Source organism: Fusarium sambucinum, chromosome I, assembly GCF_050947815.1.
Source record: "Fusarium sambucinum isolate potato_lamoka chromosome I, whole genome shotgun sequence".
NCBI lineage: Eukaryota > Fungi > Ascomycota > Sordariomycetes > Hypocreales > Nectriaceae > Fusarium > Fusarium sambucinum.
In genome coordinates this window covers 7,100,989-7,114,163 of record NC_139294.1, presented here as the reverse complement: position 1 = coordinate 7,114,163, position 13,175 = coordinate 7,100,989, and the positions used below count along the sequence as shown (strand labels likewise).

Below are 13,175 nucleotides of genomic sequence, written 5' to 3'. Positions count from 1 at the left end.
GCTGCTGGCCTGATTAACACCTCATATTATTGCATTAATATGACGATGATAGATTATACAGTGGCGGTCTATGATATATGTCCTTGTCCATATACAAACAGTCAGTCACCGATGTACGGTTCCATCTGGTCTAGGTATCTTTCAGTGGAGATGACCAACTTGGCTTTCCAGCCGGAGACAGTTCCCGTTGTTAGTGTAGCGGTACCGCAGGTCATTGGGCGCCGTTGTCTAGGTCCGTCTCAGGGGGGCATTGGAACTTGGAATCACGGGCCACTAAGACGACAGTACGGACTGTTGGGTACGTGGTTACAGAATTGATCCGTACTCGTATCAGGATCCATCTCACCTCATTCAGAGACTCGTTACGAGTAGATCGTGGGTCTCGCTAACAATTTCTGTCTCTATTTTTACAAACTCTGACTGCGCAGTACGTCAGCGCGATACATCCTCTGTTTGATGTCTAGACGACTTCTAAGAATCCTCTGGACACTGGGAAATCTTTAACCGCGCCACGTTCGGCAGCGCCTAGCTTGTTGACCAGTCCAGTCCAGCCTGTAGTGAACTGAATGCAAAGTTGGGGTCGGCAACCACTCGTCTTTTTGCCGCTTGAATCTCCTCATGCCATTCTAGGCTTTCCCATGGGACGCCAAGTTCCCGTCCCCAAGGTACCCATGGCATGGCATATTGGCAACAGCATCACGATACGATAGGTTCAACGCATCGCCTCGTCAAACGTAACCATCAAGATTCCACAGAGGCTCAATAATACGTCACAGAGATTGTTGTGTTTCAATAATTCGCCCATTTTGCTCGGGCTTTGTTTCATGAAAATGAGATCCAATTCCTGCGACTTCTCCAGGTCGCGACTTCAACAGTGTTTGGCTACTACTGCAAGACGATAAGATAAGCTGGAGCTACTACTCGTGCAGGGCCGAACGCCCTGTATTTTGGTGACTTTCAGGGGGCCAGCCTCCCCAACCTCACTCCACACGGGCTTGGAGCCACTACGGTCACACCCCGGACACGCTCATCTAATGTCGCATCACAACCTTTTGCACCAGGAAACAGACTTCAAGGCCGGGTCGTGTCCTTTCCATCTTTGCTCATACGCCCCAACTGTTCGCCACCCTACCTAGCCTCCATCTTCCATCCCTCTTCTATACCCCTTGCTCTGTCCTGGTTATCATTCATTACCCCGTCTCTCGCTCTTCAACTCAACTCAACTTTCTTTCTTTTGCACCTGTTCTCTGTTCCCTCGTTTGATCCATCTTGTTTTGCTTCCTAGTGACGGCGCAAGACGACCCCGCGAATCAATCCATCGGACTGGCTCCGATTTAGCAATCGATAACGAGAACACCAAAAATGCATTTCACAAAGAAGATCGACCGAGCCTTCCAATGGGCCGGCGAAAAGATGGGCGCTGAAGCCCGAACTGCTCATTCTGACGAGTTCAAGAATCTCGAGACCGAGATGGCTTTGCGACAAGATGGTACGTAACATCAACACCGCCAGCAGTCACCATGATGGATGGCTCTAACATTATTAGGCATGGAAAAGATGCAAAAGTCAATGAGCGGCTACGTCAAATGGCTGTCTCGTCGCAATGAACTGATGGAAGACAAGGAGCGTGGCACCCCAATGTCGTCTCTTGGTCGAACTATGGCCACTCATGGTGAGGACTTTGAGCAGGATTCCGAGTTCGGAAACTGCCTCTTGTCTTTGGGTCGTGCCAACGAGCGTATTGCTGGTATCCAGGACTCTTATGTTGACTGCGCCAATGCGACCTGGCTAGACAACCTCGAGAGGAGCTTGGCAATGATGCGAGAGTACCAGGTATGTCGATCGCTCTAAATACACTTTCCCAACTAACAACAGTAGAACGCTCGCAAGAAGCTCGAGAACCGACGCCTCGCCTACGACGCTAGCACAAATAAGCTGCAAAAGGCCCGCCGTGACGATTTCCGTGTCGAAGAAGAGGTTCGCATGAACAAAGCCAAGTTTGAGGAGACGAGCGAGGATGTTCTTCGTCGCATGCAAGACATCAAGGAATCAGAGGTCGACAACATCACCTCCCTGACCCAATTCCTCGAAGCTGAGCTCGACTACCATGAGCGCTGCGCTGAGGAGCTGCGACGTGTGCGCCAGAGCTGGGCTGGCGGTGCATCATCACCCACCAGTGCTCCCAAGATTGGCCGCAGTCGATCCAACACCGCTCGTTCTTGGCAAGAGCCTCGTCACCAAGCCGTCTACGAAGAGCCCGAGGCTGAACAAGAACCTGCCCGCATCCCTCATCGTTCTCCTGGCAGCCGTCTCGCACCTCCTCCTCCTCAACCTGCTCGACCCCCGATTGGACGCGCCTCAACCTTTGAAGGCCGCTCCTCTACCTCTACAGCTACACCACTTGCCAATCTCAGAGTTCCCGGTGCGCCCCTGACACGCGTCGCTACGGACGGCGGTTCATATGGACGACACGACGATGTATTCTCTGATGATGTCTCAACTAGCAGAAGCGGCAGTCCTGACTGGGAACACCGCGCTGCCAGCCCTGCAACTAGCTATGGAAGTTTGAGTCGAAGCACAAGTGGATTGGCTCTTGGAAAGAAGCCACCACCACCTCCTCCCAACAGGGCCAAGAAGCCACCACCTCCTCCTCCTGCGAGAAGGGAGAACCTGGGATACTGATGATGTATTATGAGACAAATTGGGCACATGGGTAACTGGCGTTAGGGAATAATCTGCTTGACAATAGAGTCATTGTACGCGAAATGCGTCTAATTAAACATGTGATCCTCATTGACGTGATTGTGAATGCCTTTTGGTGGTTGTACGTGATTCTCAAACAATGTCCTCATACGTACAAACTGCTCAGCAACTAGATGCTTTTTCTCCTTTATTTCTTCCACCACAGCATCCTACTGTTCACTTGACTATCGAGCATTCGACCAAAACACCAAGTCTCCACTTCAAGTTGTCAGTTGAGTTGTGAATGTCATGATGCCAAGTTAGTGTCGCGCGAGATAAGATAAGGTCACGTGAACTCCTTAAACAAAGAGGCTTCCATGATCACGAACACCATTTTGTTGCATCATCATCAACATGGCGACTGAAGACGAGCGCTACCGGCAGTCGAGCCAGTTTCGGCTCTGGTCGTTTACAACGGCCAACTTACAGGAACTACGCGCAAAGACAAACTCGCTCGCTCGAGAACAGATCGCTCCTCGACTCGCGACAGATCCTCCTCCCGACTTCCTCACCCCCGATGAAGAAATCCGTCTTGTCAAGTTCTTTACCGTGGAGCTTATCCGTGCTGCTCAGTTTTGTGAGCTCCCTACCGAGATTCGAGCCACCGCCGCCATTTTCCTGCGACGATTCTACGTGACCAACTCGGTCATGACATACCCAGCGACCGACCTTCTCAAGACATCACTATTTTTCGGCTGCAAGGCTGAAGGTTTCTTCTACAAGCTCAACGCTTTTTCGGAAAAGTTCCCAAACACAACAGGCGAACAGATTCTTGCCGGAGAATTCCTTCTCTGCCAGGGAATTCGTTTTGCATTCGACGTGCGACATCCTTTCAGGGCGCTTGAGGGTGCCATTCTGGAACTCAGGCGAAGGCTACCTGATGAAGAAACTCGAATCAACAAGGCACACGCTCAAGCGCGCGAAATTCTCAAGTTCAGTCCTTTGGTTACAGATGCGTACTTTCACTATGCACCAAGTCAAATCATGATGGCAGCGCTTTCCATGGTTGATCACGGATTGCTTGACATTCTGATCCCTTCTCCGGGTCAGGGCGGGAATGCCAGCCAGGAAGCCGTCTTTGCAAACATGCGGGATAAGATACTTGGAGCTGTCGACAGCTGTCGCAAGATGCTCGAGGAGGAACCACCAGAGAGGATGACGGATTACTGGGGAACGGTATGCAACGCTTTGTATCCAGAGGTGCTAAATGATGAACTAACAGTGATAGCCCGAAATCATCAAGGCGATGAAACCCCTTCGGAAGAAACTCCAGAAATGTCGCGATCCCGATCGAGCGAATCTCGTCAACCTACAACGAGCGAGGCGAGAGCAGGTTATGAACAAAGAAAAGAAGGCAGAGGCAGGCGAGGATGGAACGGTATTTGGGGATGATTCAAGAGAAACAAAAAGGGTGAAACTTGAGAATGCAGATCCTTTTGGCCCTCCTCTCTGAGTTGTCGGGTTAATTGGATGATAGCTTCATCATGTTCTACGAGCAAACCAATCGGCATCTGCCAACACGTTTCCTAGGACGATTCCGCAGGGTCTGGACTTGAATCGGCCAGTTTTGGCCGATGCATGAGCTGGCAACCAGATTCTTGCATCCCTCGCTCCCTTGGCAATTTACCTTGGCCAACATGGTGAGTCCAAGGGAGCTTTCTGCGTATCCTATGAGAGAGCAGGAATGCGACGCTAGTATTGCCGAGCTCTTGGCAGCGTCTTTAATTCTTTCAATAGCTGAGTAGCGGACGCGCCTTTTGCAAACAGCTGTTGGGCTGTGCTACAAGCTAAGCTGTTGCGATACCTTAAATCATGTCTATGACGATATCAATATACCCGATCGGCGTGTGGGGAGTGGGGATCCGGCTGAAGGAGCTCAGAACTGGCGGCCTAGGCCGAATTGACTCAACCTCCAGCCTATCGCGAATTCCGGATATTGCTGGCAATGAAGGAAGCTATCGTTTTGTGTAGGTTGTCCGTTACGCAGTCGTTGCGCCTCCATGCGACCAGCGTCTTCAGACTGGTGGACAAACAGGCTTTTCATCAGGTCGATACGAGCAGGGTTAGTTACAAACTTACAATAACAATATGGAATCGCCCTTTGTCCAATTGAATTCGTCCTTCGGCTTTGCCATTGGTGCTTCGCAACTCCCGAGCACAGCGCTGCTTCGTCTCGCCCGGCTTTCGGCACGCGGCAAAACACGACAGCTCTCAATCGAAACCTGACCCTTGCTTGGCTTTGACATTGAACCATTGCCTCAGACAGTCAAGAGCCTTGGCGCGTTGGCTGAGTTGAGTTGCGCTCCTGCAACCCTGTCTAGCCAGTGAAGATGCGGGAACGATCTTGGTCTATGTCATTGACTCTGTTTTATTCTGCATCGAGCATGGTTTCGACAAGGCTCGTGCTGATGAGGCATTCGCAATTGGACAGGAGTCTGCCGCAAGAGCTAAGACATGTCGACTGAGAGCTTCCATCGAAATGGTTCATAAGCTCTGTGTTTCCCCCCATCTTTTGGTCAATTGTTTATTCAGGATAACTCTATTTAAGCAAACACATCCAATATGAAGCTGCAGACTATCACCACTCTTGGCCTTTCGGGTCTTGTTGCTGCCCAGAGCCGTCCCAACCTTACTGCGGCTATTGAGTCTGAGAACTCTACTCTCTCCTCGCTTGGTGGTATGTGCCCAACTAATCCAGCTATGATGTACTTGGTATGCTGACCCTCGCAGCTCTTGTCGCCGCTCAGCCAAGCCTTCTTCGAGACCTTGGCCGTCTCCGAAATGTTACCATCTTGGCCCCAAGCAACGATGCCCTCGAGGAGCTCCTCAAGGATACCACCATTGCTCGCATGGTTGATAACAACCCCAGCTATGTCGCCAACCTTTTGTCGTACCATATCCTGAACGGCACCTACTATGCCAGCAACATCACCGGCATGGACGCGCCTGCCTTCGTTCCTACCCACCTGACCAACTCGACATATGCCAATGTCACTGGCGGACAGCGCGTCGAGGTCATGGCCATGAACGATACTGTCAGCTTCTACAGTGGATTCCGTGCTCAGTCTAATGTCACCAAGGCTGTAAGTCACAACCCATTTATAGCATTGACTTTGCTGACTCTTTAGGACCTCAACTTCACTGGAGGTGTCATTCACATCATCAACCGTGTTCTCAGTATCCCCCAGAACCTCTCTGACACAGCCGTCGCTGCCAACCTGTCCGCCGCTGCTGGCGCCCTCACAGAAGCCAACGTTGTGGCCAACCTCACCAACGAGAGAAATGTTACTGTCTTTGTTCCCAACAACAGCGCCTTTGCCAAGATTGGTTCTGTCCTCGCCAATGCTAGCGAGAGTGATGTTGCCGACATCCTTGCGTACCACGTCGTCAACGACACTGTTGGCTACAGCAGCGACCTCAAGAACGGTACCCTCACTGCTTCCGATGGCACCGAACTCAACATTGCCATTTACAACGGCACTGTCTTTGTCAACGAGGCTAAGGTCATCGTCCCTGATGTCCTCATCGCCAACGGTGTCGTCCACGTTATCGATGCGTAAGTCTACTTCAGTCACTTCTAAGTTCTAAGCTAACATCTCCAGCGTTCTCAACCCTGAAAAGTCTTCTGCTACTGCCAACCCTACTGCTAGCACACAAGAGGCTGCCTTCTCTGGTGCCAGCTCTGTCAGCGACGTTCCCTTCACCTCTGGTATTCCCGAGGGTACTGCTCAGGCCACTGGTCTGACTCCCTCCACCTCAACCGAAGGTGCCGCTCAGGCTACCGCTGCCATCGCTCTCGGTGCGCTGTTTGGCGGTGCTGCTCTCATGATGAATGCTTAAACTGTGGTTAATTGTAATTATGTTAATTAGTAAGGGATTAATGGTCGTTGATAGTAATGGTGGATTGAATAAACGAACATGAATTGAATCCAATTGTATCCCTTGTCGTGGATTAAGTTTGATGTCTTCCGATCAACAGCCTCGCCGGTACATGCCCTGCAACGCCGCCATCACCGTTGAGACGAGATTCATACCTCTATAGCCGGTACTTCATTACCATAGACAGGATCTTTCCGAAACCATTCTAAATCCTTAATGGCATTAACCTTCTTCTCCTCTCCATTCTTCCCGTAACACATGTCCCAATCGTATCCTTCCGGGTAACTCCCTACCATTTCAAACCCGCCATCCAAATCCTCCAACAGCCGATGTCCAACGCCCGCAGGCACAATGACAACGTCGCCCTGTTCCACCACAGGCTCAATACGCCCATTGTTCTCCTCGCCGCCGAAGCACAACCGCGCCCTGCCGTGGCTGATGCAGAGGACCTCGTGGGATGTGCTGTGGAAGTGCGTCTGGCTGTACATTGTGTAGCGCCATTGAGGTTTCACTGCACCAATTGACGTGAGGTGGGCTTCGATCTTTGACGCTGAGACGGGGCGTTGAAACGCGCCATGGTAATGAAGCAAGGGTTTTTGCTGGATACTGCAGTTGGGAATGAGATTATGTGCTGGTATGAGATGTTTCGAGACGCGGAGAGATGAGAGAGGCGTGAGAGACATTGTCATGGGTGATGTTTGATGTAGTGATTGCAATGGAGTTTAAGGTGAGACGTTGGAATCATTCACTTGTTAAAGTATTTCACCGTCACGTTATTTGACGTCACAGTAGTATACAACCACCAGCCCAAATAACAATTTCCATGTCAACTACAACTAAAAGACACAGAATAATTTCAATTGCATTTCGACATAACCAAAATGAAGCCATGAGTATTTCGTCGACTAACTACATGCCCATTTTCACAACACCTACCCGGCACCTAGCGTCCGGTCACCCCGCAAATTGGCATCTATAGAGTTCAGCTAGCTGTACGCAGGAAAGCGGAGACGGCGAGATCGAGAAATTAAGGTCTTGTCCATGAGATGATCGTCGTTCTTCATGATCGCCAAGCTACGATGTTCCAGTGATCGCCGGGTGTGTCTCATCATTGCGCAAGCAGCGGGGACGCATTCAGCGCTCACCAAAGCATCAACTAGGCCACACTCCCACACAGAGGTTTTCTCTGCCCGGAAACTCCTCCAGATTAAAGCCAAAAGCAAGATGAGTCGAAAGAATGCCGTAAAAGGTATTGACAATTTCGAATCGACGCGAAAAAAGAAAAAAGAAATGCGTAATCTGGGAATCGAACCCAGGGCTCCCCGATTCAAGTCATGTGACTGGCAACGGAGAATTTTACCACTAAACCAATTACGCTGTGATCTTGTGTGATCGAAACGCTACAAATGAACGTCATACGCCAAGACTCCATAGCACGACATTTCTTAAAGGGCATCAGGGTACCAGAAAAGTTGGCCGCTGGAAACACAAGAGACAAAATTAGCAGGTCACTTTATGCTCCTGAGACTACAGCCCTTAGACTACTTATTTTTATACCCTAAGACTTGGGAGGCCAACTTTTCTGCTACCCACTAGAAGGGCTATCAACCTTCACCTGACCTGGCCCTCCTTGAATGGCATTACAAGGAGATGTAGGTTGAATGATTGGGCTAGAAGCCGTCCTACGGCAAATGATATTGAGCTCTGTGGTGGGTGCTGCTGCTACGTTGTTGAGATTAGGGCGCTTCATCTCCCTACAATGGCCTAAGTAGCATAAACTTAGCGCTCTTGTGATGAGAAATAGTTTAGTAACTTTATGATCTCTTAAACCAGATGATATAACAAGTGGGTGGACGTTTGTTGTGCTAGAGAGAATATGTCAAGCTTCCTACTACTCCATTGATGGATGGAAATCCTGACCACGTCGAATTCGACCAGGGTGTCTCTGGTCTTGATAAACTGTAGACTCTTTTTTCAAGATTATATATAGTACCGAGAAACGCTTAGAATTATAAGATATATCGAGCGCTAACAGCCATGATTCTGGTTGCATTTCCCCTTGTAACCACATCCAGACATTCAAAGACAACTAACCCTATGAACGACGACAGGAATCCTGTCTGGAGGCAAATTGTGTCAGTAGACCTCGATAAAATAGAATAAAGTAATAAATCTCTAGATATATTCGCTGTCAGGATCTTGGACGTGCTGAATTTGTGAACAAGTTGTAAAATCTCGGTTGTGCCACCAATGCCACCTCGATAATTGCCATTGTGAAGAGAAATCTCTCATATTTATATCTTGGTTATCATGACTTTTGCTTAGAACCCCATCGTTAGCTCTACGAGCTCCAGATAGGGCTGGTGTCGAGGATATAATATAGTCAAAGGGGAGTTGGGCGTCCGGAATGTGTTTGTTCAAATCAGACAGTCAGAATACCTCTATTATGGGGGAACAATGCATATGAACACAATCTTTAGCCTGAGCCATTTCAAGAAACACTTAGGCAATGCAGAAAGATATGCATTGATATAGACTACTTAAGCATCATAGTGTTTAATCCAATTTCAATATACAGAATTCTATGCGACTACTTAAACTGAGCCTTTTCCCAACCACTCCGTCTTGTGAGGTTAACCTTGATGTCACCCGCTGGCTTAAGCGAAGTCAAAGGAAGCTTGGATCTATCCATCTCTGGCAAATTGAAAGTCTCTGTGGTAGGAGTCATGTCAAATCCTAACAGAATACTTCCCGCAAAAGTAAGAACCTCATACGATGCAAAGTGACGACCGGGGCAGAGTGTGTTGCCACCACCAAAAGGCCTGAAAGCAGCCGCTCGTCGAGCCTTTTGCTCCTTGGTGAGAATCTTTGACTTGAGGAATCTCGTGTGGTCAAAGACCTCTGCATCTGCACCCCAGGTCGTGGGGTCAGCGTGGATGAAGGCTGTGGGCATCTGCACTTGCGCGCCCTTCTTGAGGAGCCAACGGTCCTGGATGAGGGTATCCTCGTTGGTGTAGCGCACTGTTGCGATACCACTCGTCATACGAAGGATTTCTTCATATGTTGACATGAGGATGGGGCACTTTTCCCTGATGACAGTGTAGTTGAGACTAATTTCCGATCGTGATGAGGGATCTTCGAGAGTGGCTTCGAGCTCTGATCTAATCTCCTTCAGAAGGTCAGGTCTGGAGAAGATTTGGATAAGGAGCCAGAAGGTTGTGGGGATTGTGTTTCCAACAATGGCCAGGATACTGCCGACCAGAGCGCGAGCATTATTCTCAGTGCTCAGACCTCGACGGATACCGAGGTTGGACAGCTCTTTGATGAATGAGCATGCAGTATCTAGTCCATCGTTGTTGAGGTAATGGAAAAATGCATTGACAAGCTCATTGCGAGTTTTCTGTGCAGTTGAGTACTTCTTGGGACTCAGGAACCAAGGAATACCCAAAAGAAGGACTTTGATGTTTGCTTCCCATAGCCTGTTCACGTCAGTTGAGAACTTGTAATGTTGTGAATTACTTACCAGAATGTGGAAATCAGGGATGGGTTCAGGGTGAAAGGGTCTTTGTCACCAAAACAGGCAGAGTTATTGGTTCTCATGTACAGATCTTGGACCCAGGCGTACAGATCAATGGTCCGACTTGAAGGCATGCCATTGACAATGGTCAATAGCTTGGCACGAATAACAGTGCACAGCTCGTCCAGAGATTCCGTACCAGGTAGCAATGAAGCTTTCTGCACCCGGTGAATCTCGCCATACATGCCCTTCTCTGTGTGGGCATCGCGGAAGATTAGCTCGATACCTGCCTCATCGAAGCCCATCATTCGACGGAAAGCAGGGATCATGGCAGGACTGAATGAAAGAGATGTTGTGTTACGTTGAACCGCCTGCACAAGTTCTGGAGATGTCACAATGTAGTTCTTTTGACCTGACATGTCAATCGTAAAGATTGGATGCGGTTGTTGGGCGCTGATCTTATTAGCAGCCGTTGACGATTTCTGATATCAGAGATACTTACCTGACAACATCGAAATACCGCAGGCCATGCTTCAAGAGCCCATAGATGTGACTGAAGTACGGAACTCTTTCCTTGACATAGGGTGGTTCCCTTTGGTCTGGTCCTTTGCGAGTAGCTAAAGCAACAACGGCCACTATCACGCAGCAAAGCAGCCCAAGAGTGACGTTATTCACACCCATAGTGATGTTTATTTTGACAGGATGTACCCCAAAACTCTGAAAATGTATGCAGTCTTTGTTTCAACGTGGTGTTGTGGGTGCAATCGAGGGGATTGCTGCGAGGCCCAATGTCACGTAGAGAAAAGACTGGAGAGGAAGACTGGACTCAACATGAGCCATAGCCGATTTACCCAGTCGGAGATCTAATTTTGGACTCGACTAATCAAGGGTCAAGAAAAGCAAAGAGTAAGCGCTGCCATGTCATGAAGGAGCCGTTTCGAGTCCCATTGCGTAGGTGGAGTTGCCAGGGCCACGATGGATGCACCAAGATGGATTCACGTACCCTTGTTCATGCGCCTCACGGACTCACACACCCTTTGGGTGGTGGTGGGTGAGCAACAGAAATGCCATCGGTAGATGTTGGTTCTTTCTACTTTGGCCCTAAGCGAAAAGGTGAGATTGGAGCTCGACAACTACGCCTCGTCGGTGCACTGCGGGAGACGTCTTCCGCCGAGCCTAAATGTTGGGTGGTCAGCATGGATCAAGATAATGAAGTTGTATTTATTTGCGTCAAGGGGAGTGAGAATAGATAAAGGGTAGGGATCAGTCGGTTATCTAAGCGTCCAGTTTAGCGTCGGTTGGCTAGTTACAAGGGTTGTGAGAGTTGCATTTAAGGATCTCGCTCTAACTCCACACCAAAATCTTTCTAAGCCCTCACGATCCCGCTACGTATTGCCAATGCTAATGCGGATACATAGTACATGGATGGGCAACTGAGGATGGGTTTCAATGCATTTGCATTTGCTTCTGCTTATCTCAGAAAATAGACTCGTCTTGGTAGCTCGGTCAGGCTCGAAACGGTAGACGAGACCTTTTGATCCGCCTCATCAGCCTGCAAGGTCCCCATTGTTTATCATGGCAATGTTTCTGCAGGACGGGCAGCGTTTCATCAGCCACGGCGAACAGACTGTGACATCTTTTCGTCGTTTCTCCATGTCTCTGCTACAGACATCTCTTCAAACTGTCACCTTCTGAACAAAGTTCTGTCTACTCTATCATCCAACGTCAGCGAAAACAATGGCTTGCCGTCTGTATCTTCACCCGCTGGTGATATCGACAGCCCAGCAGTTCTTCTTTATTTACATTGCAGGTTTCACATCCAGCAAGTCGGCTCTGCGTCCAATTGGATTCATACTCTTTCTCATTTCCACTTTCGTGGCACTTTCCTCATTTGAAGACTTTATCGAACCACCAGGATGGGTCTCGAGAGCCATCATATCTGCCTTTCCTCAGATCTCACTGACTTACTTTGAGCGCATGATCGTGCGCAAGATTGCGTACGTCGATGATCTAGAGAAGAAGGACCAGCCTGCTCAATCAAGGTTCGCAGACTTCCGCTCGCGATATGTCTTTGGACAAGAGGTTGCGTCCTCAATGAGAGGACTGGGCACGGCGTGGGAGATCAGGAATATCCACAACTTTGACTCTCGTGACCCTTCCTATGTCCCATCTGCGACACCCTTCGTGTGCATCAACCTGCTTAAGGTGCTGCTCTGCTTCTTTGTTCACAAGTTTTGCATCACTACGCAGCTGAGTCTGAACAAGGGATACATGGCGCCGGTTTACGTACCCGTGTTTCGTCGTCTCGGTGATGTTACCATGGACGAGTTGCAAGTTCGTTACATTGCGACTGTTACAACTGTCGTGTCAATCTTTTGCTTCATCCAGGGCGGTTATTCGCTGGCCTCAGCCGCTTCGGTCATTATGAACCCCAAAGCTGTCAAAGATTGGCGACCAATTTTCGGCGAATTATCCGAATCGTACTGTCTTCGACGTTTCTGGTCGTAAGTTTCGAGGCTCTCTCTCCCCGACGTTACACAACTGACAGATGTAGAACCTTTTGGCACCAGGGCCTTCAGAACAACCTTCGAGGTACAGCGACATGGATTGTCAAGAACGTGTTTCGTCTCAATTCTCACTGTCTAACCTCGAAATATCTCAAGATTCTCTTTGCGTTTGCGCTGTCAGGTCTCGTCCATGTCCCTAGTGACATGGGAAGTGCAGTACCAGCAGCCAAATCCGGGGCTATTCAGTTCTTTTCGACACAATTGATTGGGCTCATGCTGGAAGATACATTTGGAGACATGTTTCTTCCTCTCTGGAAGTACAAGGCTACTAGGATCTTGGCAAAGTTGGCTGGATACTTTTGGGTTATTAGTTTTCTTGCTTGGTCGGGACCTGTGAGATGGTTCCCTGTAATTCTTCAGCAGACGCCTGAAACCGAGCTCTTTAGACTGAGTGCTTTTAAGCCTATGGCCAAGGTTATGACCTGCTTCTAGATTTGATCATAGAAATAGAACATCTTCAATCTGATTAT

The 13,175-nt window shown here is 49.1% G+C and overlaps 6 protein-coding genes across 6 annotated transcripts; 4 read left to right on the top strand and 2 right to left on the bottom strand.

Moving 5' to 3' along the window:
* Nucleotides 1-1,362: 1,362 nt before the first annotated feature.
* On the top strand, nt 1,363-2,682 carry FSST1_005005 (BAR domain-containing protein; the record flags this gene model as incomplete). The annotated part of the gene is made up of 3 exons (XM_083231236.1): nt 1,363-1,489; nt 1,547-1,833; nt 1,879-2,682. The coding sequence occupies 3 exons, from the start codon at nt 1,363-1,365 to the stop codon at nt 2,680-2,682; spliced, it is 1,218 nt and encodes a 405-aa protein (XP_083088435.1).
* A 414-nt stretch (nt 2,683-3,096) lies between these two features.
* Nucleotides 3,097-4,195, top strand: FSST1_005004 (uncharacterized protein; the record flags this gene model as incomplete). Its single annotated transcript, XM_083231235.1, has 2 exons — nt 3,097-3,918; nt 3,971-4,195. The coding sequence occupies 2 exons, from the start codon at nt 3,097-3,099 to the stop codon at nt 4,193-4,195; spliced, it is 1,047 nt and encodes a 348-aa protein (XP_083088434.1).
* A 1,109-nt stretch (nt 4,196-5,304) lies between these two features.
* Nucleotides 5,305-6,582, top strand: FSST1_005003 (fasciclin domain-containing protein; the record flags this gene model as incomplete). The annotated part of the gene is made up of 4 exons (XM_083231234.1): nt 5,305-5,419; nt 5,473-5,825; nt 5,871-6,298; nt 6,345-6,582. 4 exons carry the CDS (start codon nt 5,305-5,307, stop codon nt 6,580-6,582), a joined length of 1,134 nt encoding a protein of 377 aa, XP_083088433.1.
* Nucleotides 6,583-6,770: 188 nt separating this feature from the next.
* Nucleotides 6,771-7,304, bottom strand: FSST1_005002 (RmlC-like cupin domain-containing protein; the record flags this gene model as incomplete). Its single annotated transcript, XM_083231233.1, has 1 exon — nt 6,771-7,304. One exon carries the CDS (start codon nt 7,302-7,304, stop codon nt 6,771-6,773), a length of 534 nt encoding a protein of 177 aa, XP_083088432.1.
* Nucleotides 7,305-9,211: 1,907 nt separating this feature from the next.
* Nucleotides 9,212-10,819, bottom strand: FSST1_005001 (cytochrome P450; the record flags this gene model as incomplete). Its single annotated transcript, XM_083231232.1, has 3 exons — nt 9,212-10,100; nt 10,145-10,591; nt 10,641-10,819. The coding sequence occupies 3 exons, from the start codon at nt 10,817-10,819 to the stop codon at nt 9,212-9,214; spliced, it is 1,515 nt and encodes a 504-aa protein (XP_083088431.1).
* A 1,056-nt stretch (nt 10,820-11,875) lies between these two features.
* Nucleotides 11,876-13,137, top strand: FSST1_005000 (membrane bound O-acyl transferase family-domain-containing protein; the record flags this gene model as incomplete). Its single annotated transcript, XM_083231230.1, has 2 exons — nt 11,876-12,642; nt 12,687-13,137. 2 exons carry the CDS (start codon nt 11,876-11,878, stop codon nt 13,135-13,137), a joined length of 1,218 nt encoding a protein of 405 aa, XP_083088430.1.
* Between the last annotated feature and the right edge of the window lie 38 nt (nt 13,138-13,175).